Source organism: Delphinus delphis, chromosome 9 (genome assembly GCF_949987515.2).
Source record: "Delphinus delphis chromosome 9, mDelDel1.2, whole genome shotgun sequence".
Classification (NCBI taxonomy): domain Eukaryota; kingdom Metazoa; phylum Chordata; class Mammalia; order Artiodactyla; family Delphinidae; genus Delphinus; species Delphinus delphis.
Window position 1 is genome coordinate 66,426,740 of NC_082691.1, and position 18,945 is coordinate 66,445,684.

Here is an 18,945-nt window from a genome sequence, read left to right on the forward strand (position 1 = left end):
TACTTAATAAAGTAGTTGGAACAGGAAGATGTAAGCAGGAGAGAAAGATAGCTTCTAGCCTGTGGGATGAGGCAAAACAAGGTGAGCATTTGAAGAGCTGGTGCTACCCTGAAGAGGTCCATACCTGGTCTCTACAATAATAGTTCAGAGAAATGGAAAAGTTTTGACTCTGAAATAGGGACACTTAATTTATTTGTCAAGGTGGTACAATGGAGAATCTACCTGTCCCCAATTAAGAAAAGAATAGGGTCCTTATTGGCCACAAAAGTCTGAACTCTGGCTCATTCAGTCCCTTTTACATAAGGCATAGTGCATTGCAAGTAAAGAAGCGTTTCCCATAATCTCAACACTGGTTGTCTTTCATGAGTAAATTTCAGCATACATTCCCACTGCTGGATCAGTGTTGACCACAGCAGCAAGTGCTTCATATTCTGGACATTTGAATCAACTGGTAAGATACTCTTAACGGTCTTCTAAATAAGCCTGGAATTTTTTGGTTTTGTGCCTGGCCCAGAGTAAGAGCTCAGTCTCAACTTCTTCATGGGGTATATTTAAGTATAAGTATAATAGGTCTTCTTAACTTAATTCATTCATTCAGCAACATTTATGGAGTACTTACTATGTGTCAGGCATTGTAATAGATGCTGGGGACACATCAGTCAATAGAAAAGATATGGTCCCTGTTTTTGTGAGGCTTAGAGTTATTCATAAGTAATGAACATCAAGTGTTAGGGATTCTGAGAAGCCCTGAAGAAGCGGTATTAAGCTGAGCACTGAAAGAAAAGTAGGTGCTTCTTCTCTTGCAGTCCTAAGAGAAGAACTTGGCAACTAATTCCCAATAAAATATTGGATGCTTTCTAGACACGACTCAGAAACAAATCTCTAGTTTAATGCCATCTTTGTTATAACTCTCTGAATAGGACAGGGGCAGATCCAGGTTTTGTGTTCTGAAGATTATATAATTTGGAGGACCCTCTTTAAGGAAAAGAACACAAAACACAAAAATGAGACCTGACACAAAGAGAAGCCAGAGTGCAAAGAGACACAAGTCTTAATCAATTGTGGTTAAATATCTCAAGTTGGTAAATTTTACAAATCCATATGGTTACCAGGCAAGTGAGGGGCCCTCAGGCTTCAGCGTCACTGGCCTTATAACTCTGCCTCTTGGCACTCCGTAGACGTCGAGTGCAAAGCCTTGGAGCATCAGTGCTAGATGGGACCTTTGAGAGTATGTGATCAGGTAGCCCACTTTACAGATGAGGCCCAGAGAGGGAAAGAGGCTTGCTCAAGGTCTAACAGCTAGCAATCAGCATCTCAGCTAGTAACCCATTTCAGGTACCAATTACTACACATTAGTAATGACTGAAACAGATTATTTCAGTTCTTAAATGAGACTATGTGAATTACAAGATCTAGTTCTTATATGAGAACCTGTAAAAAGGACTTCGAGGTGCATTTTGCAACCACTGCTATAAAATTTTTTGTCAGATTGTTCCAACATCTGACATCTGTTAGTTTTCTTTTCCCATGTGAGTTGAGATTTTTCTGGTTCCTTATATGCTGAGTAATTTTGGATTCTATCCTGGGCATCTTGGATATTATAAGACTCTGAGCCTTATACTTTTGTCTTATTAGGCAATCCACCCAGTTAGGTTCAGGTGGCAAGTTCTAACTAGTCTTCTGGGAGGTTATGGTTTCGATGTCAGTTCCACTCTCAAACCCTCTGTAGTGTTATTCTGATTTGTCTCATGTCTGTGCCACTGAGTGGCCATTCTGGGACCTGGGCAGTGGTCTATGTCCAAGTTGAGGTCTCAGAGTCTTTGGTATGCAATTAAGGATCAGATCTGTGCATGTGCAGCTCAAGAGAAAGCCCAGGAGTTCACACACAACTTTCTGGGGTTGCTTTCCCAAGCTCCTCCGTCTCTAGGAGCTCCTCGGTCCTTTCTAGTTCCTTGGGCTCCCCTGTTTGGTCCTTAAGCCCCAACTTTCTTTCCCCCACTCTCCTGTGCACGTCTCACAAATTAACTAGAGATGAGAGGACAGAGTGAGAAAATAAGCAATAGGGTATCTGCTCCACCCTCCTGGGAGCACAGCTCTTCTAACTGGAGGGACTGTCCCCCCACCCAGAATTCTAGACACCTCCTCACTGCTGCCCTGTCACTGCAAAGAGACCCCTTTCCCACTTCTAGAGTGAGAACTAGAGGGTTTCTTCTGATGCCATCTCTCCATGCCACTGTCCACTTCCGGGTTTGGGGCAGCATTGAGTCTAGGTTGGGAGATATCAGAGGACAACAAAATGTCAACTGCTGGTTTGGCTGTACTCCTCATTCTGGTTTGCTTCTTCAGTCGGCTACTATTTTCTTTCCAGCGTCCTCCAATACCTTTTCCATATCTTCTGTCCAGGTTTTATAGCTGCATTCAGTGGGACAGACAGGGTGAAGTCTGCTTACTCCATTATACCCGGAACCAGGAACCAAATGCATTATAGAGAGTATAAATAGTTCATGAAAAATGTGGTGTCACACATTGACCTAAAATCAATCTAATAATGCCATTTAACTCTAATTAGATTTTAAATAATGCAGATTTTGCTTATAAATTTAGGAAGCATTTTGAAGAGTGCGATTTGTATAATCCAGTTAAAAAATCAGCCAGGAGAAATTTAACTTCCTTGTTTTCTCTAAAAATCTTTCTTGCAATAAGCAGAAATATTCAGACTAATACACTGACCTTCAGCTCAAAATAGTAGGTACTTAATAACTGTTCGTGGTGACAATTTCTGATGGTGTTTCTACTACCAAAAATGCTTTCAAATTCACATGCGTGGTTCTGAATTTCTGTGACAAACTAGATAAATGATTCCCCCAAACATATATTTTTAAAAGAATATAACAGCCTTCCCAAAGCGGCTCTAATCTACCTCCTGGTCTCAAAACTTGACATAATTTCACAAGTAGCCTTCAGCCATGCTGAACTTCTCTCTCGCTCTTCCCTAAAGATATTTTGCCCTTGGAACATCAATGCACTGAGTCACCATCCCCCCATGGTTTTTGGATTGCTATTTTTTTCTGCAAGGCTCTCTGCTCAAATGTATCTTCTCTGAAGTTTTCCACTCCTTCTCCAGGCAGAGTTGTGTCTCTCATCTCCAGAGACCTCAACCTACCTCTATTTATTTTACAAGAACCATAATTTTTTCCTTCTTTGTCTCTCTTTTCTGTTTACTTATGATCTCCTTGAAGGCAGGGACTTTGTCTTGTTCACCTTTCTGTTTCTAGGAGCTATTGCAATATTGGAGAGGAAAGAGAGGGAGCGGTGGGGCAAAATCAAATGGAAAATGAGAGGAAGGGAAGTAAAAGAGAAGACCAGAGGTAAAAGGCACCTCCCAAGATGCTTTGAAACTGACAAAACCCCGGCAAGTTCCTTTAAGCTATCCACACAAGTAGCAGTGAGCTTTCCCTATGATGTCCTTTATCTCAAGTCCTAAACAAAAGGGATCGATTGAAAGGAGACCCCTTAGGACTTCAGGAGCCCTTGCCATTGACAATTACATACAAAAGTGTAAGATATTTGCTTCTGAATTTGCCCTCTGCAGGTGTGCTGATTCAAGAGGTACAGGATGAAAATCTTGATCTAACAGAAGAATAGAAAGCACGCACTCTTCATATTATAATCATTGTCAGATGCCTTGCTCCTACTTGGATGAGTTGCATGAAACAAGCAGAAGCCAGGAAGGGCTGCATAAATAAGTCCTAAGAAATAGTCCCATTGGAATCAGAATCTGATTGGAATCAGATTCTTTGGAATTCCAGAAAGTATTAAAAATTGGAATGATGTCCTCTAATAAAAGGAGGAAAATGTGTCCCTCTGTATAAAATGTGTCACACTGAAATGTTTCTCTTTCAAAAGTTTCTATTATAATTAAACATTGTACCTTGGAGATACTTCTGGTCTTTGAGAGAGAGAACAAGTTTTGATGCCTGTAGCCCTGTAAGCATTTTCCTTTTAGATCAAGCATCTCAAATATCGGTATTAAAGTCTTTCTTTGTTGTTGTAACCACACTGGATCATGGCTCCCAAACGGAAATGTCTTAGTTGTTTTGTTATAAGTAATTTCTGTTATCTCCTGTCAACCTCTTGGGTTGAGACCAAATATTCTACCCAGTGGTTGGGTTCATTAAATAATTACTGAGGGCCTATTTCTGTTTGGCAAAGGTGACTTCTTTGCTTCTTCTAATGCTCCGTGCTTTTAGAAAATATTGTCTTAACATTTTCATTTTGAAATGATTTCCAAAAAGTTGAAATAATTTCCAAAACTCAAAATAATTTACAAAAAGTTGCAAAAATAGAGCAAAGGATTTGCACAGACCCTTTCATCCAGATTCCTTAAATGTGAATCTTTCATAATCATAGTGCAATGATCAAAATCAGGAAATTCATGTTGGTACAATACGTTGTCTACACTAAAGACCTCATTCATATTTCACTATTGCCCCATTAATGACCAGGGCCAGGATCCAATTCAGGATCACATGCGTGTAGTTTCATGTCTGTTTAGCCTCGTTTAATCTGGGCTGATTCCTTAGTCCTTCTTTGTCTCTCATGACCTTGACACTTTTGAAGGGTACTGGCCAATTATTATTATTATTATTTTTGTGGTACGCGGGCCTCTCACTGTTGTGACCTCTCCCATTGCAGAGCACAGGCTCCGGACGTGCAGGCTCAGCAGCCATGGCTCACGGGCTCAGCCGCTCCGCGGCATGTGGGATCTTCCCGGACCAGGGCACGAACCCGTGTCCCCTGCATCGGCAGGCGGACTCTCAACCACTGCGCCACCAGGGAAGCCCATGGCCAATTATTATATAGAATGTCTTCAATTTGGGTTTGTCTTATGTTTCTTCATGATTTAATTCAGGTTATGACTGAATAGAGGCAAGAATACAGTAGCCGTTGCTCAGTTAGTTTAAGGTACAAAACATTTTTTCTTCTAATACAGAGATCTTATGGGGTGGGAGGGTGTATAAAAATAATAAGCCCTTGTATGTATAATTGAATTCAGCTAAGCCTGGATTAATACTCATTTGCAGTTTTTCTCTTCATCCTTCTTTTACTTTTTCCTTGCCTCTATCCCTTTCTGAGAGGACCACTTTTGATAAAGAAGGCTGACACAGAATGCTGGATCAAGATATCTAATTCTGACATTCACCTGCCTCCAGGGCAGGTAGTGGCTGTCCTAGACAGCAAGATAGTGGTTTTAGCAGCTAGAATCCAAAAGGGGGACAGTATGGCATGGTGGGGAGCAGGGACAGACAAGCTCTGGTGTATCTGGTAGGAGATGGACATGAGTTTAAACTCTACCAAGCTAATGGACCTTGGGCAAGTTACCTAACTTTGCTGTGGGGTTTAAATGGGGATCGAGTATGTAAAGTACTTAGCATAATGTCTGGCTTAGAGAACGTACTTTCTAACTGAATATTTGTTTCTCTCCAAAATTCATACATTGAAATCTAATCCCCATTGTGATGGTATTTGGAGGTGGGGCTTTTGAGAGGTGATTAGATCATGAATATGTGCCGTTATAAGAAAAAATGCCGTTCTAAGAAGAAGCCAGAGAGCTGGCTCACTCTCCTTCTGCCATGCTGCCAGGGGATGCAACGAGAAGTCAGCAGTTTGCAACCTGGAAGAAGGCTCTCATCAGAACCTGCCCATGCAGGTACCCTGAGCCTCCAGACCTGTGGGAAATAAATTTCCATTTATAAATTACCCACTGTGGTACTTGGTTAAAGCAATCTGAACTAATTAAGCAGTACTTAGTATTAGCTAAAGTCTATAAAAGTAATAATAACAGTAGCCACTTCAAACAACTCTCCAGCTGAATCTGCCCATCCTGCTAACAGATGCCGTAGAGGGCTGTGCCCTGACCAACGGTCCTTTGCAGCATTTCTGAGAGAAACACGATTAGCTGCCTGGAGACTGGAAGGACATCAACCTGTTCCTTCTGGCTTGGAGTAAGGCCTGAAGAATGGTATCTCTGTGCCCAGGACAAGCTCCTTTGACAGTTCTTGTGCTTGTTGAGGAATCAAAATCCTCTCAGTCAGGCTTAAGAGCAGGATGGATTTCTCCCCCGTGTCTACTCTTGTTAGAACACTTCCCAGCGGCAGCTTCTGTCCCTCTGCTGGACGCCCAGGGCCCGGTCAACTCTCAAGAGCTATTCCTCACTTTCGCACCATCTGACCTGTTGTGCATCAAAGTCCTAGTTCACTTTCCCTTGAATAGCTGACCATTAGACTTGGGACGGGGTTGAACTCTCAAATGGCCACAGGGGCCAGGTAGCTAAGTCCACGTGTGAATGGAACAGAGTGGGAACCTCGGCCAAACACACAGCCCATGATCCACCTGAAGGGGAGGCCACTACTCAGTGCCAACCCATTGTTGCCAGGCAGGAGCATGGCTGTTTACCAGAACTGCTGATTTTCTAAGAGAAATAGGAAATTGGATTTTTATGTAAAATCTCTTGATTATTAAACATTGGCAATAAACCACATTAAAAAAACCAAAAACTTAAACATGGAGTGAGTCTGAGGACTGCTAGTCTAAGACACTCTGATTTAGGATTTCAGAATCATAGAGCTTGGATGGACGTTGATTATCCTGTTTAAGCCCTTTATTTCAGGGAAACTGAGGCTCAGAATGGGGAAGGGACTCACTGAGGTTATAGAACCAGCCATTGCGGGGTCAGAACCTGAACACGGTCTAGGCTTGCATTAACGTTTAGTCTTTTTATCCTCTGTGTCTATTACAGCGACTGGTGCTCAAAAATAACTGTAGAATTAATGAAGGCATGAAGGATCATTCTCATGAATCTGGAGCTCGCCTCTCCTGATTTTTCACTGCAGAGCAACAGGAGAGAGTCGCATTATCGTGTGGAATATGAATAAGGTTGTTTTCTTTGCTCACGTGATTCACATGTGAATCTCATATGATTCATCCCAGAGCAGCGATGTGTAGGAGAAACAGTCCAAGAGTCATGAGAAGGAGCCCTGAGCTGGACTCACAGTTGTCATGGACACGATGTGATGTCCCGCATCATGTAGAAACCCCCTCTCCTCTGCCATCCCCTCCCCTCACTCTGATTCTGCTCCAAGGCCTCCTCCTCCATTTGCCTTAGAAACTCTTCCCTCACCCCTTCGCTGCCCAACTTTCCCTTCTCTTCACCCCACCCACTTAGACTTCCTGAGACTTTATCCTGTAGATGGTCTGAGTATGAATTCCACAGGCTGCCTGAATTTTGCCCGTTTTTTTCTAGTTTCTCCTGGTCTGTCAGATTCTCTCCCATTCTTCAGATGGTTTAACCAAAGGCTAAACAAGGGAACCAGCAAGATGAAGTTGTTTTTTGGGGGGTGTGGGGGATGGAGGGTGGGTAGACAATTTAAGAAGTTCAAGACTGAATTTGGTTTGTGGCAAAGGGATTGGGGTGAGGCTGGGTAGGTGAGGCTGCAAACACATGCACTTTGGCAAGTGTTAAAATTCTCCCTTTTTCATATCTATATACTTGCAGTTAGTCCCTTACTCCCCACTCTCCCACTAAGTGGGTGAGTAGATGGGTGCACAGAGAGGGGCGACCTCTCACTGTATGGATGGGCCCCTCCAAGAAGACATGCTCTTCGGCACTTTTGACTTTCTGAAAACAAAACAACCCCAAACAGGTGTTGACACCAAGGTTTTGCTAAACTTGCAAAAATAAAATGAGGAAGGCTGCAGGTGAAAAAGACATTCTGTTTCAAGCCAGTAAAGTCCTGCTTGCAAACTGTAAAGAGATCCGTGGTGCAGCCTCTAAGACCATCAGAGTGCCCTCCTCTGCAGGCTGTGTGGCCATGGAGGCTCAGGGCTGGGATTTGCTTGTTTCATAAGCAGATGAGTTTTGTTTATTTTAGAAGTAGATGCCTTACGAATTTTTCTTTACTTTAAAATACATATTGATATTGAATATCATGTTAACATTTGCTTTTCTTCTACCCTTTATTTTAGATGAAGCATAATCTTGTCACTCATGGTTTTTGCCCACCATGGAGGTATTCAGGTTGGCAAAAGATTACTGTGTGTGCTTTTCTTCTCTTCAAAGGTTAAATGTAACTCCTGAGAGTTATTTAGTTTAAAAAAAAGCGTGTCAGTTTGACAAGTCCCTACTATGTGCAGCAGAAGCTCAGCTCAGGGCTGGGAGTACAAATTTGTTTCCCATGCAGCTTGTCCTCACCGTCAGACTGGGAAGCCAGACTTAAAGCAAATGGCTCAGCTACAGGCGAAGAAATGCAACAACAGAGGCAGGGACAAAGGGCTTATGTGAGGGCTGAATAAAAGCTAATACTGGGCTTCACTGGTGGCGCAGTGGTTGAGAGTCTGCCTGCCGATGCAGGGGACACGGGTTCGTGCCCCGGTCCGGGAAGATCCCACATGCCACGGAGCGGCTGGGCCCGTGAGCCATGGCCGCTGAGCCTGCGCGTCCAGAGCCTGTGCTCCGCAACAGGAGAGGCCACAACAGTGAGAGGCCCGCGTACCGCAAAAAAAAAAAAAACAACTAATACTTATTGAGTCCTCTCTGAGCACGAGGCCTAAGGCCCAAGACCTTTGATGAGGTCCCAAAGATTGGAATGTGCAGCACGGGTATAGCAGGTGCTTTTGGGGTCCATGTTTGCTGTGTTGGCCTCCCCAGCTGAATATTGACTGGCGTCCACGCCTGAAGCACTAGTCTCTGAGGGGTGATCATTGCTGGGTAGAAGATGACACCCCTCATCTGCTTCTGCCCCTTCCAACATGTTCTAGAGCTTCCAGCTCAAGCAGCCAAGGCTTGTTCTCCAGCCCCTTCCACCCACAGCTTCCACCTCTTGCCTCACCCATCAGCAGGGGTCTTTCACTGCCCCACCCTCAGTTCTCACAGCGTTGCCTTAACCCTGCCCTTGCCCGTTGTCTCCTCCAGCCTCTCTAGGGGAGCCCCGAGCCTGCTCCCCAGGCTGCACTTGCCTCCCATTCCCCAGGGCTCCCTCTGCAGTCCCCTCATTTCTCCTCTAGCCTTCGCCCCAGATCCCCTCTGTCAATCTTAGATCTGCCAGCTACCAGTTTCCATCACTGCCCACTCCTATCCCTAGCCCAGCTTCTTCCTCCCAGAGGAAGCCCCTTTCTTTCTGCCAGATTCTCCCGATGGGGCTGGCAGCCCCTCCCCTATCCCCATTACCTTCCTGCTAGCTACTGTTCCCAGGGGCCAGGAAACTCAATGCTAGATGTCCCTCTTTCTGCCCTTGAACTCTGGGAGCCACAGGCCTTCCCAACATGGACATGTGTTTTTTAAATTTATTTTTGATTTTTCAAATCTACTTGCTTCTTTAAACAAAAATTTATATTGAAAAAGTGACTGATTTTTTTAAAATGCTGAGTAAATAACAGGACAGGTGGTGGGTGAAGGTAGCAACAAAGATGGAAGATCAGGAAGCACTATATTTCCCCATTCAACCTTACCATGGCCCAGTGAAGTTCAAGTATGGACTGCTATCACCGCCACTTTGCAAAGGGAGCCCCATCTGGGTTCTGTGATGAGTTCCTTCATGTCATGTGACATAGTTTAAGGAATTGACTTTATTGGGGAAAGGACAAACTTACAAGGCTGGGCTTGTCCCCTGAACCCCATCATCCCGCTGAGTTTGGGTGCAGCCTTTCCCCCAGGAGGGTGGGGTGAAGAATCCCATTGGAGCTGGCTTGTTGCAATGGCAACAAAGAATGAGATCCTGGCATCGCCTTGGGCAATTGTGCTCATCCAACCATGATCCCCATTTTATAGATGAAGAAACGGACCAGAGAAATTTAACAATTTGTCCAAGTCACAGAACATTTCCAGGGCCTAAATTCAAAACCAGTCTGCTATTTTATACACAAAGAAAAAAGACTTTATGAAGTAACAAGGAGGGGAAGACCTCTGCTCTCTGTTCTCTGGGCTTCACCTTGTATCCTGAGAAGTGAGGTGATATTCTGTGAGGACCCAGCCAACCCCCTGGTGTTTTGACCCTTTCCCCCTTCACCGTACTCCCTTCTGCTCCCCACCCGAGCTGTGTTGGCATGTTGGGAGCTGTAAGGGCTGCTGCAACCCATCTCCTTTGCTGATTGTAAAGAAGGCTTAGCAAGAAACTTCCTACGCTTAACCCTCTATGCCAGAGAATTAGTACCCAAGTTAAAATGACTTCAACAGTTTACATTTTAAAGTACCTTATAATCACTGGCAATGGTTCATGGGAGAGCTATCTATAGAAATTTTTGAGATCTTGTACATAAACCTCAAGAGGAAAATAGGAGCTGTTTCTTTAATTCTTATTACACAATTTTTAAGAAACACTTTCATATTCCATTCAACTCTTTCTTCCCTTTTTCCTTTCTCTCTCACTGGTTCTGAAAAATAAGTGTAGACATAAAAATGCAGGCTATAGAAAGCCGACTTTTTCTATATTTAATAAAAACCTTGGGGAGTAATTGAAATAATTTGGCACTGGCAGTCAGTTTACACGCTGCATAATAATCAAAGGAAAAATCCATAGTGAGGAAAGCAGCAGAAAACAGGAAGATGTGCTGGAGAATAAAGCCAGGACATTAAATAATGAGTAACTATGAGAAACTTAAAAAAATTTTTTTTATAATTACATCCTTAGAAAAATAGTCAAGAAGCATCTTCAAAGAAGTTATACTAGACAAAGTGTACACTCTCTGTATTTCTAAGGATTTTGAATTTAAAGAAAAGAACAGAAACACTCCTCACCCCCAACTCCACCCCAGCATCTATTCATTAGATAAAAGTCTGACAGAAGCCATGGATGTCAATCAAATTTTGACATACATGTTTTTTCGTGATTAGGCTATCCTCCCAACTCCTTTCTCCTTTTTTATCTCCACGATCTGAATTTTAAAGAAATGCTGTCAAGACAGGGTACCACAAAAGGAGAGATGTCTACTATAAATTGTACTGAGTACTTTTCAGAGAATTTTACTTTGGTCTTTTAGATTTTACAGAAGATGGCTGCATTCATTGTGGGAGCAAAGTGACATTGAGATGACACGTCTGGGTCTTGTGAGAGAGAAATGCTGGTGTCACAGGCACACGGGGAGAGCGCAGCTTCCAGCCTGCATTTCTAGCCGAATCCTATTCCTTATTCTGCACCCTAACATGGACTCTTGGCTGCGGACCTTGGGCAAGGTCTTTACTGTTCCTTCAGTTTCCATCTAGATTTTTTTTGGTTGTTATTTCTATATAAAACCAAAATCTGTGGGAAACAGAAATATTAAAAAAAATGAAAGCTATCACCCATAATTTATCAAACATAATGATTTTGGTGTATTTTCTACCAATTTTCTTATGTACAGCTAGTTTTTTCTTTTCTTTTCAAAATACAGTAGAAATTAAATTATACTATCCAATTTTATATGCTAATTTTTCTTTTGGCGGTGTTTTGTCTTTCTAAATAAAAATATATGGACATTTAGTCCTCATTTTCTAGAGCTGCATAATATTCCACATGGTGTTTTTGTGTTCTTTGTTTTTACAGTCTACACCGACAGAGAGCTTTTGCCAGCACTGGGACTGTTTGAATATCTCATTAAAGGAGAAGAGAGAGAGCAACAAGGGGTCAGTATTCACTTTGTGTCTATGATGATTCTTAGCCAGGTTGCAGGACAACTTTCCAATAGACTGTTGGTCATGTTCATACACAGAGAGACAAGGTTGATTTCTTTCTGTGGGTCAATCTCGGATCACAGACCAGTGACTGTATTATCGTTGTTGGTGTCTGAGTGGAGTGAGATAAGCTGGGTACAAATTCCAGCTCTGCAACTTTCTATTCTGTGACCTGGACAGGACTCTTTGTTCTCTCTATGCCTCTGTTTTCTCAGCTGTAACAGTGTAGATATCATTAAAAATTCCCAATTCTGAGAAACGTATTTTAATACATTTGATACTGGGTTGAGCACTGCAATCAATGTGTACATTGCCATTTTTCTTTCCTTTTTCCACCATTAACACTCCCCAGAGCTAATACAGTCAATGCTATCTTAGAATTGAAGTAATATAATATGTCATATAATAAATACTTGCTTTATAGTTTGTTGAAAGGATTAGGTGAAATATTATACATAAATTGTTCTTAGCGTTTGGAAGAGATCAACAATCAGCTATTATTTTATTAGTAAGAAAAAAACTATGTTGTCCTTAGAATAGAACATTTGTTCTGCATAGAATATATATGATAAACAATACATTATTTGTAGGTCATATATTTAGATAAAACTTGTACTGCTTGGAAAATTCCTTAATGCTCTGTTGATTAGAGATGGCATAGGGATGGCAAATAGGTTTAACTTTATGTGCCAAGTCTAATCTGTTGATGATGATTGGCAGGTGTGCTGTGTTGTGAGAATCGCTGAAGCAGAAGAGCAGACAAGAGTGCTGAGGTGGGTTAGTTAATCTCTTCCCCAGACTTTGGAAGACGGAGTGGCAACACACAGACTAAGTACCATCTCTGCATTATGTGTCACAAAACCTTACTCAGCAGCTCATTAGGTACTAGCCACGCCATGGTTAATCAATCTGGAGTTACATCAAAATCTTGTGGACTGAATCTGGGTCCCAGGTGGGAGGTGAGAACCACACAGGTAAGAAACAAGCCCAGAAGACACAGATGTCTGGGAAACATGGGAAGCTGATGGAGACAATACCCTGAAAACACGTTCCTTTTTAAAATGGCTTTGGGGGGTTTCAGCCACAAACTTTTAGCTATTTTTCATAAAACTCCAACCCCAGTAGAAATGTGGGAGACTTTGCACCATACGGGAGGGCAGAGTCTTTGCAATGACCTTGATTTCCCTCAGCCCTTGTTCTGCAAATGCTCACTTTGGTCTTGCTTCCTGAGCCTTGATGCCCTGCACCTTGGCCTTTCTAGAGCTTTGCTCTTGGATGACTGAGGTGCCCCCGTGGTCTCTACCTTAACGGCATCTTGTCTTGTTCTCTTTTGCTATGGGTAAAAGGCCTTAAAAGGGCCCCTCTCTCAGAAAAGGAAATGGTATTGAAAAGGGGGACTGTTCATTTTATTCTATGTTCATTATTATCTAATCCTCTGCTTTTGTGGTACTTATGAAATAAAACCAATCATTAAAGGCACATTGGTGAAAGTTTCAATGGAACACTACATACCATTTCTTGAAATGTTCTGGTAGTCCCTGTGATTGCAGTGGTTTCTTTTCCGTAAACGAAGGTAAATAGAGTTTTCTTTAACTCTGAAAGAAATATATATGTGTATATTTAATGACAGGACATTCACATGATGGAGTTAAAAGAAACATGGTTTTATTATGATTTTTTAAATGTGAAAATGAACTCAGAAAATCAAATCTCTGCTGGCACATTTTCTCTAAACTGTCAATACATTATTAGGAGTTGTTATAAGAAACAGTTCTACAAAATGGGTTGCACTGATGTGATAGATCAAACTTTTTCTTCTTTTTATGAAGACTTCCAGTCATCCCTTTCTAACCTTTTAACCAAGAGCTGCTGTAAGTCTCTTGAGCAACTGGTCATTTTTACCAACTCGGTTATTTTGAATCTGATCGTGTTCCCTTTCTTCTTTTGGTTGCTGTAAAGCTGTGGCAGACACTCCTGTTGTCTTTCAGATCCATTTCTCCCCCTTCATCCATTTTAATAGAAGTTTCAGTAGGATATGTGTCTGCCCCGAATGATGACTGCTTTACTCAGCTTCCCTTGCAGCTAGGAGTGGCCACTTCACTAAATTCTGGACAATAAGATGGAAGGAGAAGTATCCAGTGACAGTTTCTGGGAATGTTTCTCAGGAAACAATTGGCAGGTGACCCTTGCTTAGTCCTTTTTCTCCATTCTGCTGCCCACAATAGGAATGCTGTCATCTTGGACTATGGGGATAAGTTCTACACTGAGAAAACAGAGGCGTGAGCTGGAAGGGCCCTGAGGACCAGTGGAGCTGACCTCCCATATCAGACCTGGACTGCACATGTGAGAGAAATAAACTCATCTGTCATCTTATTTAAACCACCCATACGTTGAGTTTCTCTGTTACTTATAGCTGAATCTAACACTAATGGACACAGATTTTAGAGACAAATTTTCAACCAGCATCAGGCTGTAACTGCACATATTTTAAGTCACTTTATTGGCTTCTCTTTGTCCCATCTTTGATTTTCTATCTTCTTTTGCCCAACTTTAATTTAATTTAAATGGAATTTAATGTTATGTTCTCTATACTTTTATAGGCTTCCTAAAATCCATTTTGAAACAAGACCAGGTATAAACTAATGAATAATAATTAAACTCAGATATATTTGATTATTCCTCAAATGTATTTTATCTTCTCTTCATTATAATAAACTTCATATCTCACAACCTTACATAAATCATCACTTATTTTTAAGTGTTATGTAAGCCTCACTCATTGTATTATAGTGCTTGCCTACTGTCTCGGTGCTTCAGGTTTGGGCGCTTAGAATGCACTGTAAGTATTGTTCTTTCTGAAGTCTGAGGAAACTAATAATAATAGAAAGAAAAACTTGTGGTTATCAAAGGGGAAAGGGGGAGGGAGGGATAAATTAGGAGTTTGCGATTAACATGTACACACTACTATATATAAAATAGATAACCAACAAGGACCTACTGTATAGCACATTCTTTTCTCTTATAAGTTATTTCGTAATAACTTATAAGGGAAAAGAATGTAATAAAGAAACTAATACAACACTGTAATCAACTATACTTCAATTAACCCCCCCCAAAAAAGAAACTACTAGTAACATTTCTTAATAGAAGACCAAGATCTCTGAACAGTATTATAATTATGGAATTATTGCTTTGTGGTAGAGTTTTGAGGTGAGTGATTTATTTTACTTTTTAAAATCAAAGCTACCCATGTGCATAGTTTTAAAAATCAAATTCATTTTACTTGAATAATGTTTAAGGGGCCTTACTATGTTCCAGGCACTATTCGAGGCACCTGGGTCCTACTGGTAAATGAAAAAGACGAAGATCCCTGCCCCTGTGTCATTGACATTCTGGCAGGGGAAAAAACCCACTAAACATCACGAATAGGCAAATTATGGAGCATGCTAGAAGACAGTAAATGCTATGGAAAAAAGGGAGGCAGGGGAGCTAGGATTAGAGTGGTCAGAACAAGGCTTATTGAAAAGGTGGATGTGAGCAAAGACTTGAAGTGCTGAGCCTTACAGAACAAAACAGTTGAACTATTTTAGTCTATAAGGCTTGTAGTGATAAACAGCAAGCTCACACTCCCCGTTCCTCCCCATTTCTCCACTCCCAGAGGCAATTAATTTCAACCTTATTTGACTGAGTCTTTTCGTATTTTCTTTCTTATCTCTAAATAACATACTTTCAAGGCTACTTCTTGATTTTTAGTCTTTGGCATTATCTATTCACTTCTCACTATCAAGAGGAGGATTTAGCTATTCACAGCAGATCTATGATTGCTTTTTCTTCTCTTCACAATACTTTCAATTCCCTGGAGTTAATAGCTGCCTTTGTTTCTTTGTTTAATTTTCTTAACTGTTTATCATCTTTTTGATCTCTTTTTGATCTCTTTTCAATATGCTCTGATGTATCAGATAGTTTTTTAATTTCATCTCCTTGTGGAAATCTCTCCTGGGTCCTCTTGCCCTGCTTAATCAGAACTTGTTGCCCTCTCACTCTGCTGCAGAGCAGATATCCTGGGAGCCTCCTTCTTCATACCCTGGGGATCCTTTTCACCTCTTCCTGACTTGTTAGATATCCTATTTCCTGGAAGACCACATTTTTCTTATTTTTGATGGAGAGTACTTTTACGTAACGTTTGAAGGATGTGTGTGAAGTAACATTACTTTTTTTAGCATCTGAAAATGTTTTTATTTTTGACTTAGTGAGGTGTAGGGTGGTGAGGTATTGCTGGTGAGGTGTAGGGCGGGCCCAGAAACACAGCTTGCACCATAAATACAAACACAAATAAGGGTTAATAGGACTTGTTGGGGATGAACTTCAAGTAGAGAAGTAGCAGCGTTCACCTGGTCCCTGAACTCTCATTGTCTCATAGAAAAGTGTCTTAGACAGGACATAGCTAGACTGGACACATATGGGACACCCTATATATTTTTAGGGAAAGCAGGTTCTGGTGTTTATAAGTTGTTATATAATAATAATAATAATAATAAATTTCAGGGATAGGTAACTGTTTTGTTAAAAAGGAGGCGTTCCAAACAGGATGAATCAGCTTCTTGTTAAGTACCGATAGGAAAGAGGAAATGGGTCTCCAGAATTATCAGTTTGCCTCTTGTTGACTGGTGTGGTAGATTTAAGAATAGCCTCATTATCTTTGACACCCCTGCCCTTAAATCTTGGCTGTCTTGTTACTTCTTTGACCAAAAAGATATGGTGGAAGCGACACTATGCCGGTTTTGGCCTCTGGCTTTTAAGAATCTTGGCAACTTTGGTCTCTTGGAGCCCTGGTCCACCACCTAAGAAGTCTGACTATCTTTCTGGAGACACCATGTTAAAAAGGCCCTATAGTGGAAGAACAAAGATGTCCTTCAATAGGTGAATAGATAAACCGTGGTACACCCATACAAAGGACTATTATTCAGCAATAAAAGGAAGTGAGCTATTACGCCATGAAGAGACATAGAGGAAGCTTAAGTGCATATTGTTGAGTAAAAGAAGCCAATCTGAAAAGCCTGCATACTGTGTGATTCCAACTATGTGACATTCTGGAAAAGGCAAAACATGGAGACAATAAAAAAATCAGTGGTTTCCAGGGGTTAAGAGGAGGGAGACGGGTATTAACAGGTGGAGTACAGGGGCTTTTTAGGGCAGTGAAACTAATCTGTACAATACTGTAATGGTGGATATATGTCATTATGCATTTGTCAAAATGCATGGAATGCACAACACAAAGAGTAAACCCTAATGTAAACTACAGACTTCAGTTAAGAATAACGTATCAATGTTGGCTCTTCATTTATAACAAATCTACCACACTCATGTGAGATGTTAATAATAGGGGGAATTGAGGAGATGAGGGATTATTTGGGAACTCTCAGTACTTTCTGCTCATTTTTTCTGTAAAGTTAAAACTGCTCAAAAATTAGTTTATTAAAAAAAAACAAACCCTACCTGGAAAGGAAAAGAGATCCAGCTAAACCCAACCTTCTGGTCACCACTTGTCAGGCACCCACTTCGTGTGAGTGAAGCCATCTTGGACCCTCCAGCCCAGCGCTAAGTGAATACTGTCGTGTCCATGGTCAATATTACATGGAGAGGAAGAATTGGCCAGCCAAGCTCTGCCTGAATTCCTGACCCCCCAAACTGTGAGGTATAAAAATGCCTTGTTTTAAGCCACTAAACTTTGGAGTACTTTTTACACAACAGTCGATGTGCAGAACAGATGCTTATAGAATTCTGGGTTAATATCGTTTTCCCTCAGAAGTTTGAAGGAGTCAATCCATTGGATCCTGACCTACCTATGTTGTTGTCTGAAGCCATTCTGTGCCTCAATCCTTTGAGAACCTGAGTAGCATCTGTTCCAAGTGTTCTGAAGTGTCATGATGACAGGCTTGGTGTGGTTCTATTTCCATTCAGTGTTAGACACACTTTCAACCTGGAAATTCATGTCACTCAGTTCTGAGAGGTGTTCTTGAATTATTCCATTGATGATTTCTTCCTTTCTTAGAACTCCTATTATTTGGATACTGGGTCACCTAGACTGGTGACCTAATTTTCCTAGTTTTTCTATCTTAGTTTTAATTTTCCTAGTTTTTCTATCTTAGTTTCCATCTCTTTGTCTTTTGCTCTATTTTCTGGATGATATCCTCAACATGAGTTTTCAATACATCCATGAAATTCATCTTATGTCATTAGTATAATCTCCCAATGATCATTGTTGGTCTCTGAATATTTCTTTAATTTTAGTATAATGTTTTAATTTCATGAATGTAATATCTCCTCTTATTTTTTTGAAGATATCATTTTAATTATTTTTATAAGTAGGATATTAATTAAAGTTAAAAAAGATTTCCCCTTGGAGCACTGTCTCTGTTATCTTGAAGTTGTTTTTCTCTTTGTTTTTTGTGTTGTTTTTCACATTCGAGGTTGGTCTCAGATATCTGATGATCTTGGGTTGTTGGCTTATGTGTAAAAGTGGAAACTAGCTGAAAACTCAAAAGCTGATAGGAAAGTGGGCCTGCTGGGTGTGGCTTGTTGTCTACGGCCCTTACTAGAGGGTGGACTGGCTGGGCCTTTCTCAGGGAACCCCTGCTGTCCGAGTCTTTGGGGCTTTCCTCTGAGGATGTGCAGATTCCCCAGAGAAGGGTCTTCTAGTGTCCAGCTGGGCTGCCAGTCCTCTGGGTCCAGGGGTGGGTGGACTTAAGGTTCAGCATGCCTGTGCTTTAGCACAGTGCTCCTACCTCCCCTTGTCTGCTGTCTTCCAGTCCAGAAGCTCTTGATTTTAGCATCTCCGGAGAAGAAACCCTAGTCTTATATCAGAATAAGGGAGGGGAAGAGATCCGAGGATCTAACTACTTCAACAATCTTTCAACCAAGACTTGTTTTTAGCCTCACTTTCATTTCTAGAGCTACCATATGGAGCCAGTTCCCAAGGCCTCTGGGGTTCTGTGGTGTAGACTGGGTTGCTTCTCAGCTGTCCCTCCTCCTAGTTTAGGACGCAATTTTCTTGAATCGACTAAGTCAGTTACCACTTGTCCTTCTGCTTTCTGGCTTCCAACATTTTGTGGCTGTTGGGTCTTCCTGTTCTCTTTGTCCTTGTGGACAAATTTGTTTACTGTCATTTTAGTGGGGTTTCTCAAGGAAGAGAAGTAAATGCTTTGTTCAACCTGCTATCTTACCCAGAAGCCTGAAATGAA

General features: G+C 41.4%; 1 protein-coding gene across 1 annotated transcript in view; it reads right to left on the bottom strand.

Annotated features, from left to right (window-relative positions):
* The window catches only part of AOAH (acyloxyacyl hydrolase), a 170,942-nt gene that overhangs the window by 40,443 nt on the left and 111,554 nt on the right, over positions 1–18,945 (bottom strand). Inside the window, exon 13 of the mRNA XM_060019946.1 lies at positions 13,217–13,299. Coding sequence (XP_059875929.1) covers positions 13,217–13,299 — 83 coding nt within the window. The remainder of the gene's footprint in view (positions 1–13,216; positions 13,300–18,945) is intronic.